Source organism: Natator depressus, chromosome 10 (assembly GCF_965152275.1).
Source record: "Natator depressus isolate rNatDep1 chromosome 10, rNatDep2.hap1, whole genome shotgun sequence".
NCBI lineage: Eukaryota > Metazoa > Chordata > Testudines > Cheloniidae > Natator > Natator depressus.
This window is the reverse complement of record NC_134243.1, coordinates 75733588-75746235: the sequence shown is the minus strand read 5'-3', so window position 1 is coordinate 75746235 and position 12648 is coordinate 75733588. Positions and strand designations below refer to the sequence as shown.

General features: G+C 43.2%; 1 protein-coding gene across 3 annotated transcripts in view; it reads left to right on the top strand.

Annotated features, from left to right (window-relative positions):
* Positions 1 to 12648, top strand: part of ADAMTS17 (ADAM metallopeptidase with thrombospondin type 1 motif 17) — a 259492-nt gene that overhangs the window by 74938 nt on the left and 171906 nt on the right. For all 3 annotated transcript variants that reach the window (XM_074966538.1, XM_074966537.1, XM_074966539.1), the window contains one exon: positions 12244 to 12349. In XM_074966538.1, the coding sequence (XP_074822639.1) occupies positions 12244 to 12349 (106 nt within the window). The remainder of the gene's footprint in view (positions 1 to 12243; positions 12350 to 12648) is intronic.

The following is a 12648-nucleotide window of genomic DNA, read 5'->3' as shown; positions in this document are numbered from 1 at the left end:
GAGATTGGAGCCAGAGACAGTAAAATTTGCATATTAATTAGTGCAGGTGTATGGCTTTATTGCAAAATGGGGGTGCTCCAGCACTCCTGAAAACCAGGCCCCTTTCTCACATGGCAGAATATGGATTTAGCTGCCTAGCTTTAGGCATCCAAGGATGGAAATCTTAGCTTGATTTGACCTGTTGCCCCTTAAATGTCCAAAGCTTTAAATGTAGCAATAATAACTGAAATGCAAAGCAGAGCTGTATTTATCTTCTGCTTGAGATCTGCTCTCAGCAGCACCTTGGGCTCCCATCTCTCTGGGATGTAAGAGGGGAAGGGTTGTTTTGGAATGTGGCGATTAGCACATCAAAGTTGAGTAAACATTCCGGATACCATGCTTCCTGTGTTCTGGGTAATTCTGTAATTGAGGGACTCATACTGTCATGCCAGATTGAGTGGATTTATTAACTGGCTGTCATCAAGGGAGGCAGTGGTCTGCAGAGCTAAGGAATACCTTTAATGGGGTGGTGGATGTCCTGGTGAACAAAGAGGAGAAGTCAAACAAATGGGGCATTGGTGTTGGTCTCTTTTTGCTGAGCTCTTAGATCCCATGTTTTATCTCCAGGAGTATGGCTTACTGAGCCTGTAAGCTTTCCTGGAATTACTTTTCAGGGAAGGATTCTCCCCACCCCACCCCCTTAGATCCCATTTGCTAGCTTGGCGAATATTTTTTCCCATGGCCTTGTGTTCTCACAAACAATGTAGAATGTTGTCGGTAACCAATGCTGTACGGTTGAGGCGATGTTCTGAATAATGCACTGTTCTGTAGGTGCAGCGCTGGTGGGTTGCAGTTAGAGATTGGCCCATGCTAGTTAGAAAAGTTAGGAACTTTGGGACATCTGCCCTACTGTTCTTTCTTCAGTGGAAATGGTACCTTAACATGACCTACCCCCCACCAACCAGTTGAAAAGCTCAGGCTCTCTGTATTGCTTCAGAGACTCCTTCTTCCAAGTAAGAGTCAGTTCTGACTTCTCTATCCTCATCTAGTTCTCTCTGTTAGGGGACATGGCTGTAACACAAGACCTTGGGAGTGAGGAAGGCTGGTGTATGATAAGGAGAATTGTGAAGGGATTCTAAGGGCAGATGCAGAAGAGACAGTGGAGAAGAAAAAGGCCTAAAACTGGTGTCTTTAGCTCAGGGGGGTCAGATTATGGTCTAGCTATACCAGTGTAAACCTTGAGTGACTCCACTGACTGCCGTGGTGTTGCTCTGGGTGCACAACAGTAGAATCTGGCTCTTTGTCTTCCGTTTTATGCTACCCATGGTGAAGAACACTTGTCCTAGCGGTCAAGAGAGAGTCTTGGGTTCCATGCTCCTTTAGAATGCCCGTGACATACCTGTGTAAATCATGAGAGACTCACTGAAGTCAGTTGATTTGCACAGGTGTAAAGCTAGTGCAAGTGAGATCAGAATCAGACACTTTTGACGTTTTGGGGGATGTTTGTAGGTGAGCATGTCCATGAACAAGCAGGTAAACTGTCTCTGCGTTTTGAAAGTCTTATGGAAGCATAGGAGGGAGCAGAGGGCAAAACCTAGCAGGACAGGGAGTCAGTAAACAAAAGCAGTAGATTTGAACTGGGAGGTGGGGGGCGGGCTCCAAGAACTAGATTAACTGGAGTACAATGGGGGGTAATTAGGGAAAAGAAAGGGGTGGCAGCAAAGCATACCAATAACCTTTCATAGTTTGCACTATCCTGCTTTCCTTACAAGGATCACAGTGTTTTACAAACATGGCTGAATCAAGCCTCACGATGCTTATGTCTGCAGAGTCCATATAGTCATTGCCCAGGGTTACACAGCATGTCTGAATCTAGCTCTCCTGATTAGAACCCAGATCTTGTGATACATACATTATCCAGGGCTTCAACCACTAGACCCAACTTCCTGACAGCTGTGGATGTTTCAGTCTGCAGATATCTTTCTGTACTCTGAGCTATTAAATAAAGTTTATTTCCTTTCAAGGCAGTTTTCTCTTAGAACACTGCGTTCTGAGGGGTATCATGCTATCAGCTCTAGAAACATCTGCTTTTTACCCATAGCTATTATCACTGTGGATGTCAGGGAGAGCTTCTTTACTTAATCTTCTAAGGTTATGTGTAATGAAAATCACAGGATTCAAAAAGTAACCACATTTCCTTTTTAAAAGAAACCATTTATTGTCCTTGCTGGGTTTTCAGGGTTGTGACAGCAGTTGTATGTACTGGAAGTGACAGTGTTTTCCGAGTTAGAAGGAAGATGAGTTTATTGGGAACCACGTGACAACATTCAGTCCACCAGGAAGCTGTTTAGCTCTAGAGAGTACGCTGAATGCCGGTGAAGTGGGGTGAAGTTCTGGAGATTGCACTGACTTTTAGAGGAGGAGCAAGGCTTCTGTAAAGATCACATTGACTTTTGGGATGCGGCAAGTTACCTAGTGGTTAGAAGGAATCGGCACTCAGATGCTATGGTGATGGGCATCTTTATAAGAAGCTAGTTAGATACAGCAGTGGATAGAGAGTTCCCTGGGTTTTGTTCCCAACTGTATCACCGACTTGTTGTAGGATTTTGTAGGTAAACCAAGGCACAACGATCATAGGACTCATCTATAAAATGGGTGTAAGAGTATTTGTCTACCTCACAAGGAAGAGGTAAGTCAATATTTGAACACCACTTTGAGATCTGTGCGTATAAAGTGCTCTGTAGCATTCTGAAAAATAGGGTGCCATAGAGCAGGTCTTCGCACACTCTTCCGCCCCCCCAACCCCCCCCGGGACCCGACTCCAAGTGTCAAGTTGGGTATAATTGTTACACATTTGGGCTCAGTTCAGGTCCGGTAGTCTCTCATCACTGAGTATGCCGACTACTCTGGACCCTTGCAAGACGATCCAAACCAAACGGGAGCTGACTACCAAGGTTGGGTTCCGGTCAGGTATGAAAACAACACAACGTTTTCGGGCTCATGTCGGGTTTGAATTGGCTGTGATCAAGTCTGGTTCAGGTCGGGCTTTAAAATGAGACCTAAACAGACCTCTGCTGCAGAGCTGAGGGAGTGGACTATACAAAGCTTAATAGGGCTTTCCTCTACAATGTGCTCCTAGTGATTGAGATGGTCTCCCTTCTGCAGTAATGTTCAGACGTGTCTGGGGCCCAAGATTTAACTTGTACTTTAACAGCACTAACAGCTCATTGAAGGCTAGTCATGGAGTTTTGAGAACTAGGACTGGCTGGGAAACATAAATTCTGTTTTGCAAAATGGTCAAGGGTTTTGAAAAATCTGTTTTCGTTCTGAAACAAAGCTGAGACCTTTCAAAATGTTTCAAGAGACAGTGGTCAGGGCATGTGGGAGAACCAGGTTCACGTTCCTGCTCCAAATCAGGATGTTCGAGACCCAGGTTGAAATTCTTGGCTGATTTGGAGCAGGAAGTTGAACCTGAGTTTTCTGCATCCCAAGTGCCCTAACGAGCAGGCTGTTGGCTACTCTGGGGGCAGGTCTTTCTCTTTTCTGTCTTGGACCTGCAAAGTTTATCAAAACAGATACATTTCCACCAAAAGTTTCAGAATCAACAAATCAGCATTATCCAGGAAATAAACGTTCTGTTGAAAAATCCCCAACCAGCTCTACTAAATACTTCCCCAAATGCCCCTTCCTCTACCACCTCCAAGAAAGGGTTGTACTTACAGTACCGCAGCCTTACAACTACTGTGGGGGTGGCAGGTTGGTACCTCTTGGAGGGACTGGGACAGACAGTGGGGCTATCTGCTGTGTCCTGAAACGAAATACAAACAGAAGAAAACTGATAGATCCATTGCCAGTGCAGGCTGCAGATCTGCAGTGCAGATCCATTGCCAGTCACTATGAAAAGTTGCTTATTTCATGGCCTACATTCCCTTTAAGGGTAAATGTATATTTATGTAGGAGACTATTTGGAAGCCGCTGTTCCTGACTGCTTGCTGTGACAATCGCTTGCATGTTCCATTATATGAGACATCTCTGTTTTTAAAAAGATGATTGAATAGTTTTTGCTACTTTCAGAACGTTGTAACTTCTCTGTGTAGGGCGTTTGGCGTGAATATTTCTTCCTGCCCAACCGCAGCCGTCTCCTGTGCATTGGAAACTTGCATTGTAATTTCTCTTCTTCTGGTTCATAATGACTATATTGTTTCCAGTGTGGTTTTCATTAACCCCAGTGACAATGAAAATTGTTGCTAAGGAAAACAGTTTCCTCATGCGAATGTTAAACTGTAATGGAAACCATGTTGTTACTGCAAGAATAACAGAAATTGACATCTAAATGACTGACCAGAACTAAGCCAAATTAATGTGTGCTGCTAAAACTGCACCACTGGCTTTAACTTAACACATCCTCCTTAAATGAGGAGAGAACTTGCCCCTTTCCCCTTCTGTATGGTCCCTCCCAACCAAGGCTTGGGCTCACTGGTGCGGTAGTGATGGTTGAAATTGCACTGCCACTGCTCATGCCGTACTTTGGCGCTTGGTGTGGTACACGTTGGACTGGAGCCTGAGTGGGTGCTCTTTTCCCTGATTCAGGTCCTGTTATAATACTTCTAAATTTTGAGGAAGCATTATCCACTGATGTGGGTTTTCAGGGCAGATCTCGGTTCTGTTTCCAGCTCAGCTTTGTCAGCTAGCTTCTCTGTATCTTCTCTTTTCCAGCTGTCAAATTAGTAGATGTTTGTTTGCCTATCTCGGAGGCAATTTCTGAAAGGCTTGCTTCATTAATTTTGTTTGTAAAGTGTGTGGAAACCCTTGTGCATAAGGCTCTATGGAAGAGCGAATTACTGTTGTTGTTTATTATTAAATCTTGCAATCAGTGAGAGCTACTCCTGGTGAATGACCTAATTGCACTTTTACATGCAGAGCAGATCACTGAACAGAGGAACAGTCCATTGCAATGAACCATGCCTCTGATCTCCCTGTCCAAGACCTTTAGGTAGAGGGAAGAATAGAATAGACAGAGGCTGCAAAAAAGCCTACTCTTGACAGCCTGGGAGCTGCATGAAGAGGAGAGAGTTGGGAGGGTGTGTAGAATAACCACATGTAAGTAATAGCAATTGCAGGGAATGGAGGGGTAAAAAACGATTGCTCCGTATTTAAGCATGTGTGCACCTCCCACACTAATGCTTTGAGAAGGCTGACCCCGTTCTCAGACTAACCAGTGATTCATGCTTTAGGACAGTGATTCTCAACCAGGGGTACACAGAGGTCTTCCAGTGGGTGCATCGACTCATCTAGATATTTGCCTAGTTTTACAACGGGATACATACAAAGCGAAGTCAGTACAACACTAAAATTTCATACAGACAATGGACTTGTTTATATTTCTCTATATACTGTGCACTGAAATGTAAATACAATATTTATATTCAGATTGATTGATTTATAATTATATGATAAAAATGAGAACCTCAACAATTCTTCAGTAACAGTGTACTGTGACACTTTTGTATTTTTGTCTGATTTTGTAAGCAAGCAGTTCTTAGGTGAAACTTGGGGGTACGCAAGACAAATCAGACTCCTGAAAGGGGTACAGTAGCTTGGAAAGGTTGAGAGCCACTGCTTTAGGGGCTTTCAGCCTACCACCTTCCACCAGCAGCAAATGCATTGAAAAAATGCAAAGAATAACCCAGGTTTTTGTAAAGCAGGCGTGCTGTGTCAGGAGGGGACGAGCAGACGAGAATGTTAAGAAACAGAAAGAGCAGTTGTAAATCAGAAGTTGCAAAGTTAAAAGCAGAAGGAGTACCTGGGCAATTCGCTTGCTGGGAGAGCTGATTAGTCTTTCCTCAGTTGTCAGCAGTAAGCCCAGTATATATCATTCTAGGATTAATTGGGGGTAAATGCCTCAGAAGTTTACATCCTCCAGCTCTTGCTAGCTATCACCTTGGCAATTATGTCATGTCCTAACTACCTATTGAGCTGGTAGGAGGAAAGTAATCGTTCCCCTTGGAAACACTTCTAGAAAAGGTCTCATTAGTTGGCAACAAGGCCAACAGCTGCAAACTGTTTACATGTGACAACTTTTTGGATAAACCAGAGTTTACACAGTTGTGTGTGGTTTTCTGTTGAAATCTAGATAACATCATATGTTCAAACCCAAGTTCAGAAGTTACATACTATAATTTATGCAATTTCCTCAGGGGAAGAATGAAAAAAAAATCAAACTAATGCTTCAAAATAGCACCGGCTTTACTCTCCCTTTTGTACTGATGCTCCTGTTTCAGCATTTTTGTTATTAAAAATGAAGTGGTCGTGGCTGTTGGGGTGAGTGAGCTGGTTTGGACGGCGTAAGAATGCTCCATCCCTCTTCCCATCCAGAGCTTATCTCCACACTTGCCTCGGAACAGTATGAGCTTTGAAAAAGTTCAGCTCACTTATCCCCCTGTTTTTTTTTTTTTCATTTTCACACACTTTTGGCTTCCAGCCAGGCCAGAAGCAGACTTTGCCAAATGATGGGAAGCCCTTCTCCTAGTATTCCCACCCTGGCTAGCCTCAGCATGCCAGGAATTTCATGAGTGAGCCTGAATACATGATGTTTCCAGTCTAATTTTGGAGACTCAAGAGGCTCAAATAAGACTCTGACTGTTAGGGGTTTAATCAAACATTTTTTCCTCATGATATTTTTTAGTTATAAAAAGTCAAACAAGATAAGCATTCATCCACTGCAAGAGAGAACCTACATTGTACAGAATCCAGCCACACAAGTCTGTACCTCAGTTGTGATTATAAATCCATTAGGTCCAATGTTTCTCTACCCAGTGTTAATAATATAGAGCCTCATATGGCGTGTAGTAGAAATACTGGATCAGATACGTTTATGGAATAAAGAACTCTTGTATTCATTTATGGATCAATATAGCATCACTACTTACATTCTGAACTAAGAGTTTGAATTAGGGGGGAGGGATAGCTCAGTGGTTTGAGCATTGGCCTGCTAAACCCAGGCTTGTGAGTTCAATCCTTGAGGGGGCCATTTAGGGATCTGGGGCAAAAATTGGGGATTGGCCCTGCTTTGAGCAGGGGGTTGGACTAGATGACCACCTGAGGTCCCTTCCAACCCTGATATTCTATGATTCTAAGAATTCAAATATATTGGTCAAAATGATCAAACTAGGGTACTTAAAGTTATGCTCCTAAATTTTGAGGTAATAGAGCTACTCAGTGTTTTTTACAATCAATTTTTGAGTCAACGTTTTTAAAAATTTTAATTTTTTCCAACAGCTCTAATATTGATGCTCCAGAAAGACTCTGGAATTTGCAGGTGCTCCGAGCCTCTGAAAGCCAAAACTTTTATTTAAGATTCATATGGATTTTTTAGGTGTCAAATTTTCTGCTGTCTGCTACTTTGTTTGTACAGTGCCTACCTCAATAGGACTCTGAACTTGGTGGGTCCCTAGGCACTACTGTGATAACCATAATTAATAATAATAATAATGAAGTAGCTGTAGGTCACCCCAGTTTTGGAATGTTGGTCGTTGCCAATATTATATAGTGGCCGAATAGAATCCGTGTGGATACTGGGAACACTTAATCTCTTTACGTGAATCATATTATTCTCTCGGCCATCTGTGTTTACGTATCCTTAATCACTGGCAATTCTCTAGTTTTCCACCATCTAGTAATGAGGCCTTTAGCACATTACAGTGCTGTTGCCGATCACTTCCAGTGGCGGTTAGAATTGCTGAGCAGCCTTCCAGCCTCGTGGAGGATTGCCATTTGAGGCCTCTACATTGTGTTCAGCTTTTTAACTGAGATTTATCCTCTCTAACTTATTGCCAAAAACGATAGCTTTTTCTACCAGCCCACCTCATCCAAATATGTCAGGGGTTCTCAAACTGTGGGTCAGGACCCCAAAGTGGATGGTGATCCTGTTTTAATGGGGTTGCCAGCGCTGGTGTTAGACTTGCTGGGGCCCAGGGCTGAAGCTGAAGACTGAGCCCCACCATCTGGGGCTGAAGCCCTTGGACTTCGGTTTGGCCCCCCAGTTGGGGGCAGTGGAGCTCGAGCTGGCTCAGGCTTTGGTCCCCGCTCCTGGGGTCATGTAGTAATTTTTGTTGTCAGAAGGGGATCACGGTGCAGTGAAGTTTGAGAACCGCTGAAATATGGAAATATTGCCCCACTCCATTCTAGAGCAGCGCTCTCAATGAGCCCCTCATTGTGAAATTTAAGTGGTATCAGAATGTAAAGCAAAAATCATTTAAAACTATCTAAACTTGCTTGTGTGTCTGACCATTGAGGTGTAGACGTGATATTCTCATGCAACAGCTGTTCCATGGAGTTATGGTATATGCTATCTTAAAGACTTGGCTAATTTGAGGAGACATATTTTTCTGCTCAGGATGGATAATTGGGAGATTAATGGGGAAGATTCAGGATTAGTGATCTGAACGAAACATTGCCTGGCTTTAAGTAACTCCATTACTTTGATCATTTCACTCTCAACTGTACTTGCACTTGTTGAAATGTTCTCAAAACCCTGGGCCAGATTCAGCAATGGTGTATTTCAGTAGAGTAGAATCCGCTTACAGCAAGAGCTGAATTTCATCTCACATCTTTTTATAAATTCCTTATTATAGTATCTTGATTTCAGCTGATTGCCACGAGCACTGTATCATCCAGCTGTCAGTTTATATTCTAGAATTATTCCATGCAGGACAGTGACAAGACCTCTCAGGAGTGGAACGGAATAGTCTGTGTGGCTTCCATCATGCCATATCGTTCCATCACAGCAGTTCCTGGTAATAGGAATTGTATGCTGGCTAGGAGGAGGTATGCTTCCTAAACAGTTCTTACTGACTCTATCTTTAAAAGCATCCTGGTCATTAAGGATATTGCGCAAACTCACGTGAAGTTCTAGGGACTCTTTGCCACTTGCCAGCTTATAGAATCCTTTCTGTGGTGACCCCTCATCCCTCCATGCTGTTGTGGTGATTGTCATACTCACCCTTTAATTCTATTTATCTTATCACCCCAGTAAAAGATCAAATCTCCTCTTTGGTGTCCTTACATATTTTCTTAGTTCTCACTGTAGATAACGAGGCCTGATCCAAAATCCACTGAAGTCAGTAAGTCTTTCCACTGACTTCAGATCAGATTCATAAAGCCTAGGGGTGGAATCCTGTGCCCATTGACATGAGTGGGAGTTTTGCCATTGAGTTCAGTGGGGTCAGGATTTCACCCTAGATAGTTAAACTTTGTAACTACAGCTGACGATTTCAGCTCTGCCCCAGGGTGATGCATTGAGCTTTCCCCACTCCGCTGTATTAAGTTTTAGCTGATTTGTAAGAGATGCAATATGGTAATTCTTCATTGAGTCAGAGCCCTTATTTAGCATAATTCCCGAGTAACTGCCTTTGGGATGAGAGCCTTTTGAAATCCTACCTGCTATCTTTGGCAGTGGACCGGTATGATAAGTGACCACGCTGGTACAAAAAGGGAGCTACTGGCACGGCAATTTCTGGTCCTTCCTTGGTCTGCCAGAGCCTTGATTTACCAACCTTTGGGCATAGTGCATCTTCCAGCTTTTCAGTTATTGTGGCAGAAATGGGGCTGGATTGAAAACTCTGCATGGTCTCACTGTTAGGGGATAATTCTAGAGAGGTCCCGCCTGCAACAGAACAGTTGTATTTCTCTCTGGTGGGTCAAATGGGGGAGACCATATAAGGGGTGTGCACCTTTTGCATGGCATGCACCCCAGCTACAGGGCAGCTCCTATGGACAATACAGAGAGGTGGAAGGTGTGTGTCTGTGTGTGCATGCACATGCATATTAGGGGAGTACAGAGAGCCCCAAAAGTCTGCCATTGTGGACCCTCCAGTCCCTTGCCCCGATGGAAAGTGGGGCTGGCAATCCGTCAGTGACACAGCATCCCTTCTGCTGGAGTAGCAGCTTCAGAGCAGCCCAGCAGCCTGGACGAAGGATGCCTCCTTCTCAGCACCAACTGAGTTGTTCAAATACTGGGAGAGGATTTAAGAATTCAAAAATACAGTATAAGGCACAGATCTGCACTAGCAGAGGGTGGCTTGGCTCATCGGATACATCCTTTCCATCTCCAGCTTCAGTGACTGTGAGCTATTCAGTTTTCCCTTCCTCTAACCCGAAGCCTTGCAGCTGATCTTTAATCCCACACCTTCCATTGTTGGTTTTACAGTAAATTAGAATTTTCCCAAACTGCCCCTTCCTGTGTGCAGAAAATATTTCCAGAAATGGCTGATTCCAAGTCAGCTGAGAAGGAGTAGACTGTAATCAGTAAGTGTATTATTGTTTAGACAGTGCCATATAAGTGCATGGTGGTGGACTTATAGTGAATTATGTATTTCTCCCTTCCGGAAGATTAGAAGCCTGGGATATGTTGCACACATCTACATGCTCTGAGGTTTTCTTCTACCATCGGCTCTGTGGGGTAAATTCTCATTCCCTTACTTTGAATAGCACATTGCACCATAAGTTTTCCCATTCATTTCAGTGGGATTACTTATGAAGTGCCATTCTATGTGAGAAGAGATTCCAGAATCTAGTCCTATAGCCATTGATCAACAAGAATCTGCTAGAAGAGGGCCTCCTCCTCCCTGATTGAACTAACCTCGTTATCCCTAGTCTGATTCTTGCTTGCATTTTTATACCTGCCTCTGGAAATTTCTACTACATGCATCCGACGAAGTGGGTTACACCCACGAAAGCTCATGTTCCAATACGTCTGTTAGTCTGTAAGGTGCCACAGGACTCTTTGCTGCTTTTACAGATCCAGACTAACACGGCTACCCCTCTGATACTTGAAGAATAAAATAGGAATTTATTCTGATTTTATTTTTGCATCTGCAGAAATCTCTTGGTCTACACTCAGCACATTTTGAATAAGTTCTCCCTCCCCCATTCCCACTAATAATGCAAACATTTAAGTCAGTTACCCACCTCACCATTCCATCCAAAACCCCCTTGCACATAAATAGCGATATTACTTGTCAAAACTCATACAAAATAGGAAGGGACACCTTCCAAACGTAATCATAAAGTTCTACACAATTTCTGTCCCGATAAACTAAGACACGGTGTGCTTTGATGATCTGAGGAAAAATATGGTCCTGCTTCTATAGCACAGCTGCTGTCATTGTTTTACTCTAATTATTAAAGGCAGCTGAACCCCAAGCCACCTCTGTGTGGGAGCAGCACTTAACTGCAAGTAAATAGATCCCTTGTCTCCTAGTTTAAAAAAAAATCTAAGCCTTGAAAAAATTAAAATGCAATTACTGAAGGTCTGTGCACTTCCCCTTTTTCCTTGCATTGTGCAAGATCCTAATTAAAGTGGAAATTTGATCCTCAGCATTTAGTTAGCTGCATGTTATTTGTGAAATCCTGCTTTGCATGCAAACACTTGGAATGTTTCTATTGGATTTCAGATTTGCTTGTTCAGTAGTGGTAGCCAAGGAAAAGTTTTGACCACACAGGGCCATGGGCCACTGTAGCCCTCAGTCTTTCTACAAAAATCCCATTGCTCTAACTGGGAGTTCACGTTGCAGAGAGGTGAAAAATGCCCTACAACCACTACTGGGACCCAGTCCTATAAACCCTCACTCATGCAAGCAGCCCCATAGAAGCTAGTGAGAGTTCTCCTGTGAGTAAGCATTTGTAGGATCAAGTCCTAAATTCCACCAGATCATTAGAAGATTTTTGCCACCTCCATTAACTTTGTTCTTCATTGTATATAGTGTGCCAGCTTTCCTGACTCTGACCCCATCAGTAAGCATGAGAATGAATGGGCAACAAAGGGAATGGTTAAGATCTTTCTAAGTAGCTCTGGTTGTATTATTTAATTGTGTTTCTCTAACAGGATACTGTAGGTGAACCGAAAATTCCACTTAAAAGCCTGTTGAGGACACCTAGCAGTGCCCTGCCAGTTGCTACAGGTTCTATAGAGAAGCTCACCTGGGCTTCTGAGTCTCTGCTAATGATTAAATATATTTTCCAGCAAGGGGGAGCGTGCCTAATTGGAATGGTTTCTATGTGATAAAAAAAATAGGCTGGAAGGCTTCACTCTGAACGAGGATGCTGAAGAAGATCATCAGATGAGTTTGTGAACAAATTGCTGTACTATTCTCCAGTACCGCATCGATGTTTTACTGCTTTATGGCTGGCTGACTTCTCTGGGTTTTGAATGTGTGAGACATTTTGGCAGCACTGATGGGAATGTTCTCTGTGCCTTTTTTGCAGGGATCGCTTACCTGGGAGGTGTATGCAGTGCCAAGAGAAAGTGTGTCCTTGCTGAAGACAATGGTCTCAATCTGGCATTTACCATTGCACACGAACTTGGGCACAAGTAAGAGTTGACTCTTAAGTTTCCGCCATTTACAGATGCCATATTTATGTTGTTGCCTTGATTTAAATGCTCACAGGTGAAATTACTGGTTTGGTGTGACTGTTATGATCTCCTAACTCCAGTTCATCTCAGGAGCCGATAAATTGATGAACTGGTTAATTTTTAGGAGGCTTTCTTGAGAAGCCATTTCAGTGCAGAGAGATCTTTATTGTTTGACTCTTCACACATACTTAAAAACCATATTTAATGCAAATAGTAGAAAGAAACCTCATTAGTTGAGATGATGGATGATTTTTAGG